Source organism: Galleria mellonella, unplaced genomic scaffold, assembly GCF_026898425.1.
Source record: "Galleria mellonella isolate WM207_F2 unplaced genomic scaffold, CSIRO_AGI_GalMel_v1 utg38, whole genome shotgun sequence".
Classification (NCBI taxonomy): domain Eukaryota; kingdom Metazoa; phylum Arthropoda; class Insecta; order Lepidoptera; family Pyralidae; genus Galleria; species Galleria mellonella.
The window spans coordinates 1,711,883-1,730,052 of record NW_026442090.1 but is presented as its reverse complement, the minus strand read 5'-3'; the positions used below and the strand labels follow the sequence as shown (position 1 = coordinate 1,730,052).

General features: G+C 31.0%; 2 protein-coding genes across 5 annotated transcripts in view; one reads left to right on the top strand and one right to left on the bottom strand.

Annotated features, from left to right (window-relative positions):
- LOC113522598 (uncharacterized) overlaps nucleotides 1–18,170 on the bottom strand; it is a 407,257-nt gene that overhangs the window by 102,694 nt on the left and 286,393 nt on the right. The gene's annotated exons all lie outside the window — the stretch shown is intronic.
- The window catches only part of LOC113523057 (5-hydroxytryptamine receptor 2C), a 120,501-nt gene that overhangs the window by 42,796 nt on the left and 59,535 nt on the right, over nucleotides 1–18,170 (top strand). For all 4 annotated transcript variants that reach the window (XM_026908923.3, XM_031914150.2, XM_031914151.2 and 1 more), the window contains exon 2: nucleotides 7,999–8,476. In XM_026908923.3, coding sequence (XP_026764724.2) covers nucleotides 8,134–8,476 — 343 coding nt within the window. In that variant the 5' untranslated portion in view covers nucleotides 7,999–8,133. The remainder of the gene's footprint in view (nucleotides 1–7,998; nucleotides 8,477–18,170) is intronic.

Genomic DNA, 18,170 nt, shown 5'->3' with positions numbered 1-18,170 from the left:
AACAAAATAAACTCACTTTCACTTTAATTGAGAATTAGTAAAGATATTATTATAAGTTTTTGGATGAATATTATATATATATATATATATATATATATATATATATATATATATATATATATATATATATATATATATATATATATATATATATATATATATATATATATATATATAAAGCATGAAAGTTATAAATCTGTTATCAAAAACATAATATTGGTTAATAGAATTTTAAAATATTTATTTTAAGATATCCAACCGATATGAGCAATATCGAAATGGGTGATGACCTTTTTTTCCGCCATCATTGACCACACATAGGATATATCCTTATTTAAACGTATTGTAAACATTACATACTGATTCACGTCAGCAAAGTTGCGAGATAGAGCTAGTTGAAAATGCAATTAAATTTGTCGTAAAAAATCGATTCGCCCTTCAGTTCTTTATCTTATTCCACTATATTACCTCGCGGCTCGCGGTTTAAATCCAAAATACCTAATATTAATTTCCTCTGATTCAAACTCGGGACACCTAATTTCCTTCCATTAGAACGAATTTAAGGAAAACCCAAACCGCTTATTTGCTTATCTTCTTAGATATTTTTAGTAACGATATTTTATTTACGTTTCGTATTTCCCCGTTGGATTCATAATGCTCGGTAAAATGTGGATGTGTTATGTTGATAAAAATGATATGGTTAAAATAAATGATCGATAAAGACCTCTGAATACCCTTTAAAAATTACAGCCATTAGCATATTTAATGTTATCGAATTATAACTACCGTAAGTACTACATAGTATTATATTATCTGTGGTACTACTATATTATATATACTACATATACTACACATACCAGATGAAGACTTTATACAAAAATCGTTTACTTGGGCACATCTGTCCCATTCGTTTTTCTACCGTGAAGCAGTTGTGTTTGCATGGCTGTGTTTCGATTTAAAGGGCAATGAGTTTACATGGTACAGAGGAATAACACCTGAGTCCTCAGGAATGGCAACACATGGGGGTATCATGGACGAAACAGTATACTCTGTTATGTCCATGATGTCCGCTCATATTTATAGGCGACGGTTATCATTTTCCATCAGGTGGGCCGTCAGCTTGTTTGCCATTTTAAGTAATATAAAAAAAGATATATAATTGTATTATGAATTATGTTACTATATATACTGTATTGTATTTATTTATTATCGGCTTGACTCACTTGAACAGCTTGCTGGTCACGCAGTCATGAATAAGAACTCATATCGAATTCGGATCTATTCGATCATTTCTGATTTTTAAAGACATATGTACCTAATATGATACATAAAAAAGATAATATTTAATTTGATTTAAAGTTCTAAAATTGTCTATTCAAATTTTACTAGTCAAAATGTTTAAATCTATTTTTAAAATTATATAATTTTTTTACAGTTCGAGAATGATATTTAACAGTACCGTAGCATAATAAATTAGCGAATTTTAAACATAAATTTATAAAATGACATTTAGAATCGACTCCAACAGCATCGCAATTCACGTGCTCACTATAAACCCTCCAGATATATGGCGTGTAATAACAATTTCCCAAAACGTGACGGTTAGCGTTACAAACTTTTTGGTGTGCCAGCTGTCATGTTCCGACAATGTGTAAAGGTGGAGCCATACCGAAGAAAGGGCATGCCCTTTTTTCGTTCGGTGCATGTATTATGGATGGTAATAAAATGATAACGCTAAAGTGAGGTTAGGATTTATAGGACGATTAACTGCCGATATAATTATAATATAAAATAATATTTTTTTCGAAAAAACACGCTCGAAAAATGTTATATGTTTTTGTAATACAAGCGAGCGTTTTAGAATGTTCTACAATATTCGCAAATGCTATAGAGCAACGAACGAATGCTCTCAGCATATTCCATCAACATACGCTCGTTCAGTATAACAGCACCTTTAGGTTGGGTCATAAAAATGAACTTCTAAGTCACGAAGTAGTTACTTTTTAAGTTATTTTTTTCTCAGTTGGATTCTAATATGTTTGGTGAAAAATGGGTATACCAAGCGGTACGTTTACCATAGTGATTAGTCGACAAACTCTGACTACGCAGTTAGGGTTTATAGTCGTTTGGGGTTTTTTGGTATTATTTATTTCATGGTTAAGAGTGGTAATATTTTTGCATCAACTTCAATGTACGCTCCATGGGATTATAGACTATGCTTTTTAGAAGAAAAACTAATTACAGAAGTCAGAAGGTATAGCTATACCTTGTGACTTCTGTAGCCGACTCCTTAAATAAAAAAAAAGTTAAGGTAAGCAGTATTAGAATTTTTAATATATGGTTCACAGTAACTATTTTTTTTATACAACTTAGAATGGTAAATAAGCTGACGGCCCACCTGATGGAAAGTGGTAACCATCGCCTATAGACATGAGCAGTACCATGGACATAACAGAGTATACCTACTGTTTCGCCCATGATACGCCCCATGTGTTGCCATTCCTGAGGACTCAGATGTTATTCCTCTGTACCTTGTAAATTCACGCCATATCCCACCCTTCAAACCGAAATACAGCCATGCAAACACAACTACTTCACGGTAGAAACACGAATGGGACAGAGGTACCCAAGCAATCGACTTTTGTACAAAGTCTCCCTCTGGTAAACTAACTCAGTTTGTATTACAAACTCAGTCCAGTATTCTTTTTTAATTTTAAATAGTGTTCTCTCTTCAACAAAATGGAGCCACTGAAAATAGAGCGTTATATTCAAAGGAATATGGCGTATAGCTGCTTGATGCCATTTTAGTACCTTTCTTTTTCTTTTTGTTTATAGTTAAATATTTTTTTAATTATGTGTAAAATTAAATACGATGAATTGAATATGGCGTATAGCTGCTTGATGCCATTTTAGTACCTTTCTTTTTCTTTTTGTTTATAGTTAAATATTTTTTTAATTATGTGTAAAATTAAATACTAAATAAATACTTATTTCTTTTCTTCTAACCACAGACTATCTATATTGCAAAACGGCCGTAACAAACACGTATACGGGATGGGTAAAAAATGTTCCTCATTTAAAAAGGGTTAAGGCTTGGTTACAGCTGCTACCTCAACCCCCCATATGCAAGCTGACGGAGATAATGAGGTTGCAATCTGCCATTGCGGGGCATCGTGCATACTTATGTCACAATATAATACGTAGTACTATCCTCAGAGTATACGAGATTCTCAAAAAAATCTCTAATTAAAAGAAAAGGTTAAGAGAGGTTACTGTTATATAGAAAGAAAGAAAGAAAACATTTATTGCCAACAATAAAAAAGTTACATAAATTATCAATTTAAAAAAAAAACTTTACATTTGTTATTGCCAACATGGTCACAAGTCAGCATGTGCTGCAGCAAGCTACAGCGCTGATATTCTGTGGTGCCCATGCGTGACATTACGAACGACGACGACGAATATATATATATATATATATATATATATATACAAATATACACGATATATATACAAATATACACACATACATACATATACATACATATATAATAGTGATGATATCATTAGCAGTTGATGATATTAACGTTGTGATTGATAAACTAATGATTACAACAGATGAAAAGGTAAATGTACTTTATCCTATTTCGATACAGAACCGTATTGGAATAATTTTGATACCTGAAAAAAAAGGTAATAAATTTCAATTAGTCAAACCAACATTGGCGTAGCGTCAACCCACATTATTAAGATTAGAAATATTTTGCAGCGTTACTATTCTGTGTAGGACACGCGATAAATTCTAATCTTCCACTGTGACCCATTTGCTTTATAGAATTGAATACATATTTAATAAGCCAAGGGTCTGTTGGCTAGCCACAAACGAGTTTACTGGGTGATATACAAGCCGGCCTGTTTTGCTGCACACCTAAATTATAAATGGCTTAATAAACATCCTGCATGGAACACATCATACATTTGAATTTGAATAGAACATACTCTTTTATACAATACAGCATGTATTTTAATATCTTTTTTTGTATTATTAAATATTTTGAATTTAGAACGTCTTTGTTTGAAGCGGTTTCTATTTTGAAATTAGAATTTGTGTTTCCGCGTGACCAGGATGTGTTTACTGAACGAGACAAAAAGTAGCCTATGTCCCTTTCCATCTCATATAGTATGTGTGTACCAAATTTAATAATGATTGAATAAACTGTTAAGGTGTTGTATAAAGCGCTATAAGATAACAAACATACAAAGAAACTCACTATCACGTTTACAATATTAGTAAGAATTTAGGACTAAAATTAAGTCAGCATTTGTAATTATAATGCTGTTTATTTTTTAATGTATCTTGGAATGTCAAATAATCTAATAACACATCTGATGGGAAGCAGTAACTATCACCTATAGAACAACATGAACAGGGCCATGGACGTCACAGAGTATACTGTGACGCTCTTCATGAAAACGTTCCTAAGCACTAAGATATCATGCCGAAAATAACTCTATACTCCGTATAATCTCATCTCTTGTTTTTTAAATCGAAACAGCAATGCAAGAACAGCTGCGTGGTAGTAGAAACATGGCTGGGACAGAGGTACCTAATCCTCCAAGTTTTAAGCTTGTAAAATAATTAATTCCTACATTGTAGCTTTGTCCACGTATTATTCGTGTAACAAAATTTGATTCCAATCCGTTCGGCCAAAATATTATCAAGCATTTTTACAGACTTTAACATTTGTGAAAATCTTTCAAATTAATTTCAATGAATGAATGAATGAGGATACTTTATTCGCATTATTCAATATAGGAAATAAGCAAGCAATTCACAAAAACAACAATACAATTGTATAAGTACAATATTGTAATGTGTATTTTCTTATTGTATCAAGAACATAATTTGACTAAAATTTTCGATTAAAACAAATTGAAAGTCTATTTAATGCAATGCACAAAGTTACAAACAGATTCGTCTGTTTTTTACCACAGATTCAAATCTGTGGCTATCCATTCTGCGAAAATCCATGGTAAGGTGGTTTTATATAATTAATGGGTGCTATATCCTCGACCATTTTTTACCTAAAACAGCTACGTAAAAAAAGAATGATCGTGGATCGGGGAATCTCTTTAAAAAGTTTAATATCGTGCCTATTAAATTTAAACACACTGTATAAGTGTAAAATTCAAACAGGCAATTTATGGAACCTTTAAAATTCTACGATTTTAAATTTAAATAAAGAACAAGTTCAATTGATTTTTATACAATTTTTTTATTTCTATTTTTGAATAATACATTGCCAGGTATAATAAAAAAAAATATATTACTTTTACATTTTCTTTAATAAAACAAATCGATGTGATATTATTTCTATGTATAACTAACACAATATTCAGCCCTTTTTGTGATTTACTGACAAATATCCAAATATCTAAAAATGTTTACCAATTTTTGTATTTAAAAAATTACTAGTTTTTACATGCGACTTTGTCCACAGATTAATAGAAATAAAAAGTAATTTATGTAATAATAAATTAAGACTGTGATCCACAAAAAAGCAAATCGACTTCAATTGTGGCATAATCAGTTATTTTGTTTTAAAAAATAAACTGCTACATTGATTTTGTTAATTTTTATAAGGTACGAATCTGAAAGTATATGCTTTCAGATAAAAAAAGATTTTTCCAAATCGGTTTATAATTGACAATGTTATGAGATAATAAACATAAAAAATACAACCGAATTGAGATGAGAACCTTCTTCTTTTTGGAATCGATTAAAAAAAAAATTAGAAGAGATGAGAATAAGAATGGACCAATATGCTATCATCACGCATCACTACCATTGAAGCGTCGAGAGACAAACAACAATTAAACTTACTTTCACATTTATAATATCAGCAAGTTATTTATGTATATGATATGTACATAGTTGTATGTGTTTTTAAAATATACTATTCTACATAATTAATAATTATTCTTCTCCATCCCAAGGTTGCCTGGAAGAGATCGCCCTTAGCGATAAAGCCGCCCATTGTTTTCTTAGTGTAGTTTTTTTCTTGTAATTGTTTGTAATAAATTTATAATAAGTTTACCATTGTAATCTTATGGAGGAAACAATAAAAAGTATCTATCTATTTACATAAAGCTGAATAAGTCACTCATACTTACAAATTACTCACAAGCTTATATTAAACCCCGAATTGTCTTTTTATTTGTCAAAGGTACTTTCATGAAAAATGGCGGATGTCGTAAATACGACCTTTATGATTATTAAAAACTTTTTTCGATAAAAGGACGATAAATTATGGATTTTTTGATGGGACCAAGAATATGGTTGTTGATTTTTTTTATAACGTCAATAATTCGTAAAAATATGGGAAGTTCATAATCTTCATACTGTAATATAACAGCCAGTGAGTTTTTTAATAAAAGATTGATGTGGAAATCCTGAGTTAGATTTTCTATATTTCTTAGTATTTTCAATATTAGTAAACTATATTTTAAATGAAACAAAGTGTATAATATCTACGCTAAAACCATAAACATTCTAGTAGGTATTTACCCATAAATGTACTGTTTACCAATTTGAATACGAATACCTCTGGCTGGAAATAAATATTATTTTAATTTTTTTTTATTCATATTCTATTTTTAAAGTATATTATATTTATAATTGTATTAAGATAAAGGCTACCAAATCTCATTTTATTCCGCCGTTCAATTGTTATTGTGTAACAAACTAACAAACATTTTTACAAACTTTCACGTTTACAATTTTAATAGGATTACTCTTAATATAAAGTCTACAAATTTACACTCAACGATCTAAACTTTGGCTATGAAAGCTAATAAAATAATTTTAGAACGAATCAAATTTGTAAGTTTGCGATTTCTATTTTAGTAGGTAGCTATCTAGAAATATCCGTCTCTCAGCCAATTACAGTTTAAAAGTTATGAATTAAAGACGGCGCGGAGTTCGGGGCCTTTAAAAATTCACAAGGTGATCCGTGAAGTTTGTGCCTTTAATAAATGGTCCGGAGACATTCAATAATACCAGCTAATTCATTTGCTTTCATCTGCTCTGTTAGATGCTTTATAAGTTACTGTGCATACCGGGCTATCAGATTTTATCGTCACGATATTTATAATTGGATGGGATATGGCGTGAATTTACAGGGTACAGAGGAATGACATCTGAGTCCTCAGGAATGACAATGCATGGGGGTATCATGAGCGAAACAGTATACTCTGTTATGTCCATGATACTGCTCATGTCTATAGCCGACGGTTACCACTTTCCATCAGGTGGGCTGTCAGCTTATTTACCATTATTCTAAGTTGTATATAAAAAAATATATATATTAAGACACGTATGTCGACGAATATTGGATATCAGCACCTGAAGTTATTCTTTGGTGAATTAATTACACAGTTTCATAAACAGAAATAAAACACACACTTTTGCATTGACTCTATACGGCATTTTTCCATGTAACTTGTGATGAAAAATAAGTTAATAATTGCGATGGAAAGTGACAACAGTCCTCTATAAAAATAAACAGCATTACGGATATCTCAGAGTATACTTTTATATCTCTCCCTTCATGGCCTGTTATTCCTGAGAACGTGGATGTTATGCATCTATACCCTGTAATTTACGATTATACTGTAAAATACAAGTGGGTCAGAGTAAAGTACTAAAGCAGATGACCTTTGTACAAAGACAATCTAAGATAATCGAATGTTTTCAATGATAATTTTAATTTTGTGCTTACCCCATAAGAGGTATATTATGTGAATATAAATAATACACTATTGTATTTTAATAATACACGTTTCCTTTGACACCTCTTTCGATACTTACCAGAAAGGAAGGGAAGCTTCATTCTATGCCGGGACCATACGGTGTTAGTTAAAAAGAATAGTTTAATATTAATAAAACAATAGTATAAAAGAATGTATGTGTGAAATCATATTTTTTTTTTATTTCAGATGCATCAACTGACAGCACCAAATTGAATTAGGAACTCAAAAATGGATCTGCCCACCACAATATACCACATTTACGAGATAAGATGAATTTGTCAAGAACGAAAATGAACTTGCTGGAGCCGAGACTTACCAACAATGCATGAACTAGTATACTTCCATCCTCCCGAAAATGTTGATACAGAGTATAACATTTGGGATATCCCGGCCAATGATTCGGAATACAATGTTACAGATTCGAATAATACTTATAATAATATAACAGGGAATTTCGATGACAGCTTTGTGAACAATTGGTGGGCTTTGGTCGCTTTGGTGCTGGTTGTCTGTACGGCCGCTGGAAATGTTCTGGTCTGTCTCGCTATATATTTGGAGAGGAGACTCCAGAATGTCACCAATTACTTCTTGATGTCATTGGCTATTACGGACTTGTTGGTTGCAATATTAGTGATGCCTCTTGGTATTCTGACGTTGGTTCGAGGTAAGACTTTTTTTTTTATTTTTCTGATAATAATAATATAATATATAAGCTAAATCCTTTTGTAATATGGATAAAACTATATTACGCCGACCCCAAATAATAATTGGGATAAGGGTAGGAAGATGATGATGATGAATAATATAATGTAATATAATAATTGGACTCTCTTTTTCGCGCTTAGCTTCTAATTTGGGCTGTTGTGCGTATAAGTCGTGGCTAGTACAGCTAGCCCAGCTCCGACTAGAAACACAGAAGCTTCCTGAATCTTCATAGGCCTCACGGAGCGACCTCATCTCTGATAATAGTATAAAATCTTGTCTATGAGGTACATGAATAGTCTTTGACACATGTTCAAAAGTCCAAACTCGGGGTTTACCAATAGGCAATACTGCGCTCTCTTATAAAAATTGCTGACACGACACAAAAAATGATAACTCTGAAGTGGAAATGGGCACGGCACGTAAGTTGTATGCAAAGCGACAGATAGGACAAGGTCTATACATATTGGTTCCTTAAAAAACAAAAAAAAATTGCGTAAGACCTCGTATGTGATGGAGAGACGATCGTGATCGGTTTCTCAAAGACTGGTACAGCTTGGCCAACGATCATACGAGTTAGAAGTAGTTAAAGAAGGTATTTGCTCAGTAGTGGGACATCAGGGACTATGATTGATTTGATTACCATTATCATCATCATTTCAGCCATTATCTGTCCACTACTTGACGTAGGCCTTCCCCATAGACTGCCATAAGTAACGAACCTGAGTCACCTACATCCACTGACTCCCAGCATTTGAGGTAGTCACTCCATCTAGTATGGGTCGTTCTATACTATGATTACATATATACATGATTATAGTATTGAGTTAATACTCATGTTTTAAGTTATTTTTTAATGAATCTTAGACTGCCCAATAAGCTAATGGCCCATTTGATCGGGAATTGCAACTGACAAAAATGTAATGACAATAAGTATGTGTGCACTCGTATGTGTTAATCTAGGATTAAACATGACTGATGAATTTTGTTAGAAGTTAGACTTCATATAAATTTTTTTTTTTTATACAACTTAGAATGGCAAACAAGCTAACGGCCCACCTGATAGAAAGTGGTAACCGTTGCCTATAGACATGAGTATAGACGTGAGTTGCCTATAGACATACATTTTCAAACCGAAACACAGCCATGCAAACAAACTTAACCTTCAGACAAAATAATAAATATAAATTACAATAAAATCACATTTACATTATAAATTTATTAATGTAAATAGGTTTTTATATTTAGAATGTTTTTTTATTTATAAATGCTTACTACTCTCCAGAGTTTATTTTTTACAGGACTGTCAATCTAATTCATTCTATCTGTAAAATGATTTAAAGAGACATTATAACTATTAGAAATTGTTAATAAAAATTTAAGAAAATAAAAATGAATATACATATTATAATTTTTTTTACAATCTGGATATATATTTTATGAAAATAATATAATAATTATGTATACCTATATAATGCCATCTGGGTTCCAAAATTTCATATAAATTTCGAAAAAATATAAAATGTAAACAATGTTCTTTGTTACATTGTAGTTATTTGTAATATTTCCATCACGGAGTTTTATATCTTCCTTAAGTATTCGACAGAACTTATTGAGTAAGATAACCGCTTTTTTTTTAATTGGTATAATTAGATCATAAATTCAATTTTATAACATATATAAATAAATCCAATGAATACAAACTACAATGAAGTATCAGATTACAAAAATTAAAATATTAGTATATAATTAGAAGAAATTAATAAAAAGAAATAATAAAAAAAGTCTCTATTTTCTCCAACTTTTACCTACCATCTAATCCAAAACGACGTATTGGATTAGATGGTAGATCAATTAATATTACACTTCTTTAACTTTATATTTAAAGTTAATTTACATTTAAAAATATCAAATATATTTAAGCAAATAGTTTCATCGCTTACCTGATGAAAGAAAGCATTCCTGCTCTCCTTTACAACCAAAATAACTTTGAGTCTTGTTTGACAAATTACTTTTGAGTTGTTTTAATTAGTTTACGTAACGAAGAGTTAAACTTGGGAAGTGAATACCTTTTAGACAGTATGCCAATGTTAAGACGTATATACTTAAGTTGTTATAGAGTTAGAGGTTATAAATTAACATAAATGGAACCTAAATGATCACGTACAGTGCGGTTTTATATGAGTTTCCTCCTACCAATACTCAGTCTATGGAATAAGAACTTTGCCAAGGGTTTTTAAACACTACCGCATGGAATTCTTAAAAAAAAAAATGTGTATTAAAGTTTCTCCATGGTCGATAATGCGCACGTGACATTTCTAGTGTTGCAGGTGAGCATTTACCATCAGACGAGCTATATGCTTGTTCGTCACCTTCGTGGTATAAAAAATTTACATAAGAACATTGTGTTCAACAGAAAAGAAACTATAGTCATGAAAAATATACACACGTATGCATGCTTACACACAAAAACACACACACACTTTTTTAATTAGCTATTATTTTTTTTGTCTCCACTAATAAACAATTTCTATCAAACGTTTAAAGGTTGACTTTAAGAAATCCCTCTTATTGGATAAATTCGCCATTGTTCTCGTTCATTTCTTAAAAACTCTGTATCCTATAATTTAAGACTTAATTGTACAATAAAGTGTTACAAATAAACAAAGACATACATACATACATACACATGTACACGTATACATACTCACACACATACAGATGCACACACGCACATACTTATATACACACACCCTTAAATGCTCTTTATTTATAAAAATATCAAACGTCTCGCTATTGAAGTATTCTCAACTTGAATGAAAATGACAAAACACTGCAATTGTAAATATAGATTTGCAGGAGTTTTTCGTTTTTATGAACTAACACAAAAAATTTTGTATGTCGCCAATAATGAACTACTCTCTAGTCAATGCCAAAAACATTGAATGTCAAAAACAAAGTTAATAGACCAAATTTATTCAAGAGACGGCAATGGAGTATCTTGTAATTTAATATTCTCTTCAAACGGCAAACAACTTTCAGTTTTAGTAGATTTTCGTTTTTATGAATTAAAGGGTGAATCGATACTAAAAAATATTGTCTTTTACCAATAATAAATTACTCTCTAGCCAATACCAAAAACAATAAATATGAAAAGCAAAGCTAATGAACTTAAAATATCCAAGTGACATCGATCAATTCTCCTCAAACTGCAGACAAGTTGAGTTTTATATTCACCGCAACACTACAAATGCCTGTGACTACTTCATTTGGGATTAAAGTCGTTAGTAAAATCGTTAGCGTTAACCCTACCTGGCGGGTTTACCATTGATGAGAATTAAACCGATAAAGGACAAAGGAACCAACTACTCCAATGAAAATTAACTTAACTGGCAGGCTGCTCACCAATTAATCCTTCGAAATTCGGACGTAGAATTGACAAGAACTATATATACTTTTATAATACTTTTAAACGTACTAGTTAATAGTTTATCTTAAATTTGTTTGTACGTTTTTTTATGTAACTTAGAATGGCAAACAAGCTGTCGGCCTACCTGATAGAAAGTGGTAACCGTCGCCTATAAACATGAGCAGCACCATAGACATAACAGAGTATACTGTTTACCCATTATACTTCCCATGCGTTGCCATTCCTGAGGATTCAGGTGTTATTCCTCTGTACCCTGTAAATTCACTGCCATATCCCACCCTTCAAACCGAAACATAGCCATGCAAACACAACTGCTTCGCGCTAGAAACTCATGTATTCAGTACAATAAAGGGATAGAAAATTACATACCCGTATTTGAGTAAAATATGAAACTCTGAATGCTTGTTTTGATACCTTCCTCGAACAAATGTTAAACTTCACTTAACACATTCTTTCTTGAAAACATGATACTCAATTATTTTGATTTCCTTTAAACATAGAGTAAATTACCTTTTAATACGTAAAATTACTTTGTACTTTAATATGTATAGATCATAAACTTTAAAATACTTCATACAAATGAGTTACAGCAATAATATTTATTATAATTATCCGAAACGAGGATATCCACAAGAGGACCAAAGTAACTGACATAACCTGAAAGATAAGCAAGCTAAAGTAGAAATAGGCTGGTCATATAGCTTGAAGAACCGACAACCGATGAGGAAGAAGGGATCTTGAGTGGCGATCTCGTACGGGCAAACGGAGTGTGGGACAACCCTCCACTATAGGAGTGATGGCCTCAAATTAATTGCAAGGAGTCAGTGGACGTAAGTGGCTCAGGATCGTACCTTATGGCAGTCTATGAGGGAGGCCTATGTTCAGCAGTGGACAGATAATAGCTGAAATGAATGAATGAATATTTATTTACTAAATATTGAAGATTACCGCAGACTTTAAAATTAATTACAACTGTCCAGTAATATTTACCATTACATAGGTGTGATGATGAGAGATGATAAATATTGTTTAGATAACCGGTAACGATATTAATTTCAGTAGCACAAAGAGGTTTGTTACTCAGAGGGACGCAGTAAGCTTGATTTCCATCTTAAATTTTAAGATATTAGTTCAAGCTTTAAACAAAAGACATTACACCATAGATCCTAATTCTGTTTAATGCTTATAATACATCTGTGCTCAACAGAACAATGTAGCCAGTCCATTAGACATGTATTGTTCGAACGTTTGTACGCTGTTGGCTCTACGCCCTACAACATACCATCTATCAACGCCAAGCTCCTTTTATGCTAAATTGTGAATTGACGTGCCGTGGAATTAAGTTATGCAAGTAGGCAAACTGCACACGATGGATTCGCGATTAATGAAGTGGTCGAAATTTTTCTTTTAAAAATCAATACGATGCTTAAAAAGTATGGTTCTACGAATAACATAGGAGTGGGTAATATACAGCAATATATATTTTAATTAAAATATCTATATACTGGTCCAATAACAAATAATATATGTTAAGAGTCTGTTATCCAAAGAAGAATATTGGGTAACAGTCTTTTAACCCTTTTAGTGCCATTGATTTTTCTCATATCTACTTAAAAATGCCAAAGAAATCTTTGTCGTGTTGATTTCATTTACCCTTGTCTCTAAAAAAACTGTATCTTCTTCAAAAATTGTCCAATTTTAATATTTTTTTTTACAGCAAGCTAAACAGCGACTGATTTCATGAGCGCTATGACGCTCGTGGCACTTTTAGTTGCAATGCGCACGAGCGCGATGGCGCTCGTCGGCACTCCAAAGGGTAACATATTCGAAAATATATATCCGACCAATATGGACGATATCGAAATGGATTTTTCATAAAAGTTCCATCATCAATATCCAGAAATCAATATATAGATATCAGATTGGTATCCATATTACTATAATACAAGACGTATAGATATAATGGGGGAGCTATGTTCAGCATTGGATTAATATTAGCCGAATTTTAATTTATTTATTAAACTATTTCCAGATTAATAATTAAAAATGAGTTACTTTGTATATATGTCAACATATTTATTATTTCTTAATAGAAACATCTATAATGTTTTCTCCTATTATTAGGTACGCTTACTGCCCGCTGGTAATTAATGCTCCTTTCCACTCAGGGTTTGCTGGAAGAGAACTCTTGCAGAGTTAAGTTCGCCTGTTGTACATCTTCATTTAATATATATTATATGTTTCTAATTCTTTGTATACAATAAAGAATAAATAAATAAAATAAAAATAACTGAGTGTTCTGTCTAAATTCCATGAACTGTCTTGACTTCGGGTCTTCAAAAATATTAATGTCCCCAAAAAATATTTCTATATTTAAGGGATACTGATTTTATGATCAAAATTTAAATCCCAGTTGAATGGTTTTACGAATTTTAATAGGAGTCGCAATTGTCAAAAAAAACCTAGAGATTGGTTTGATACTAAAATGTATTGTCACTACTCAATATATCGAAGAAATGTAACACATGTTGGCGACAGACCTTTTATATGAATTTACCTTTTTGATTTTATATTTTTCTATTTTTTTTCACAACTCTTTTCTTTTTATGTCATTATTGACGAGAATAAACTGATAGGTCTCGCATTGTGATTTATTTATATGCCACTGTTATTTGCCAACAAATAATGTGTTGGCAAATGAGTAGGGTTTATTAATTATAATATAATTCATAATAAACAAATATTATATATAATATTTGTTTAGTTAAAAAACAATACAAAATTCTTGCACCTAATCATAAAGTAGGTAGTTTTAGCATATTAAAAATATATTATATATATATATATATATATATATATATATATATATATATATATATATATATATATATATATATATATATATATATATATATATATATTTGTAATAATAAAACGTATTCAGAATTATATTCAACACATATATATTTCAAATAAGATGGATACTTTATCTCGCTCTAAAGCATTGCTAGATAAATTCTCTTTTGTCTACAAAGTAACTTCAGACAATTTCCAGCAACTCTGATGCACAGGAACAAAAAAAATGTTTTGAATGGTACAGATATTTTTGCTCTGTTTGTAGAACTAAAATAAATGTTTCATGTTTGAGTAATACAGACCAGACTTTTATTAAGAAAGTAATTAATCCCATCAATAACATAAAATGTTTTACGAGTAGATACATAACGATCAAATCTCGCAACGCACTTCTTTCACAATATAAAATTGTGAGATTTCATGTAAAACTGATTCACTTATTTTAGTTAGATTCTATCGAAGTATCTATTGAACTACTTTATTATAAATTGTTATTTAAACAATTAACTATCAAAGTATATAGTGACAATATCAATATTAGACAAATTTATTTCTATAATAACTATAATTTTTTAACTTTGAAATCTTTAAAATCTAAAATATTACTGTAGTCTATTTATTGTATAACTAGTATTGTAGTTTTTATAAATTTTCATACTAATAATAATATATTATGAATACGCGTGTCGTGGCGGCCTTTAATTGAGGCAGCATTTTATAATGTAACCATATTATCATGTATTTTAAGTAGATATAAATGTATGTTTTGTTGGTTGTCCTTAAATAAATAAATAAATAAAATAAATAAATAATGACTTTGCATCTGCACGCCAACTTCTTCTACTAATCATTTACATAATAATCGAAATAGTGGATATTGTATTAGATTTATTCTTTTATAACTTTGATGCCGTGTCGTTAAACTTCTTGCTTTATCCACTTCGAGAAAAGAATGGCACGGCAGTAGCTAACTTAGCGACTGATGACTGAGTAAAAATATTATTATTCTTAAAATGATATACAACTTATTTATCGTACGGCTGTATATAAAACAATCTTTTGCTTTCTAAATAATTTAAACAAACAAATCGGCTATATATATATATATATATATATATATATATATATATATATATATATATATATAGCCGATAGCATAATTATGTACGAGTCGGCACTACCCTCACATTTATGAAACTGGAAAAGGATTCTGTGTAACCAACAGTGTATATGTATGTGTCAATTATTTGGATTGCATAATCTCAAAAAAACGTAACAAACTAATAAGATATATCATAATTAAAATTTAATACGTATATAAGGATACATATCATTAAATCTAAATCTACCCAACCTCATATCTAAAAATAACAGTTATTTTCGTACGAATATTTTTTTAGAACTTTTATTACTTGAAAGTCGAGAAGCTTGAAGGTTGCTTCAATTATGTGGGTAACGTCAAATTATTTATGTAAACTGTATCCGCCTATCACGGACCGTTGCGTGAGGTATATCACAATCGATTGACAAAATAAAGCGCGTCCTTGATTTACATTTATTACAAGTAGTTGAAAAATTACACGAGTACAGACAGTGTTAAAAATTACATAGTATATGAGTTACTTTCCCCAAATCATACAATGGTGTGAATTGGCATCCTGCTGAGAATTTCTCTTCAAAGAGGACGTAATTTTGTCAGTATCGGCAACTAGGTGTAGCCTGACACCACCATTTATTAATAGATACAAGTCTAATTGGGAGACAATTTATACCCTTTTTTATATAACACGGGCAAATTAGCATGATACTCACCTGATGGTAAGTGACTACCGCCACTTTTAAACAACTACTATATTGAAGGAAGTATAGATATGCTGCCGGTTTTTTTAAAAAAGAATATGTTTTTGAAAGATACGAAGTCGTATCGGTTCGAAAATATTACTACAAAGAGTTGATTTCAAAGCGTGACTGTGCATGGAATAAAGTCTTGAAAAACGCATGGTGGAAGACTGCCACTCATTCAGATAGTTGGCTATGAAACTTTAGTTTGCAGCGAATTAATTACGTTGCCAATTCTGAACCGATTTTGAAAAATTTGTTTTCAACTCTATTGTGTTTATGTTAGTGTTGATTTCATATTATATTAATTTTGTGACAAATGAAGAATTTATATAAAATAAAAAAAGTTATGTTAGTGTTACAGCTTTTTGGTAGAGAAAAATATACTTGTTTATCGTTACCGTTGCATCATATTATCGCGGATTCTGAATCGATTTTCATAAATAATTATTCAATCGATCTTATCTCTAAAAGAGGTAATTCTAGTGAACTAGAAATAATGGGCAGAAATTAATAATGCTCAACTTTGCTTTTATAACAGAAAGGTCAGGAATGAACTTTAATTACGTATTCTATGGGAAGTGTCAGCATGCAACCTCGATAGCACGTGTACATTACCGACCATGAAGATAGTTTATCACACTAGTGTTGCCTAATAATCCAATATCTAATAAAAATAATATCGATTATTATTCGATTAAAGCTATTAATATACTAATAATAGATTGTTGAATAATAGCAGTACGGAACCGCGCTCGCGAGTACGGGTTCCTATTGAGTTTCAATTTACCCGATTAAACACGTAATTAATGCCGAAATTAATAGTTATAATAATAGATTTTTTTTTTATAATATTGAGATTAGCAAAGAAGCTGATGGTCTACCTGATGGAAGTGGTAACCAGTGCCTGTAGACCTCAACTGTTCCATGGACATCACAATGTATTGTGGCAATCATAATACTGTTATAAACAGTATTATCATTTCTGAAAATTATGGTCTTATATCTCTCTACCTTGTAATTTACCCTTTACCCTTTAAACTTTACACCTTTTAAACCACAGCTCAGTTATTCATAACTTCTCCGTTCAGAAATCTCTTTTCGTGCAGAGCCTCCATTGTGTATGATAATTTGCTTATCTGTCTATTCCACTCTGACATGCATATTACTTTATTTTATATTACTAATAATCAATTTAATATTTTTCCAGTTTTTAAATTACATCATGACGATAAAGTGCATAAAGAAAGTCACATACGCTTCTATAATATGAAACAAAGTTCTTCAAAGAGATTTTATTATTGGATCCAATTGCCAACCAAGTAATACGGTAAAGGGACCGAAACAGAATAAAAATAGAGCGCAGAGGTCTCATTGAAATTTCAACGAGACATCGTATGTCGTACATACATACATACATATCCGTCATGCCTGTCTCCCATTAGGGTAGGCAGAAACAATGGAACGCCAAATGCTTCGATTCAAACAAACCTCTTTCCTTCTTTCTTCTTATCGTATGTCGTGTCAGCTA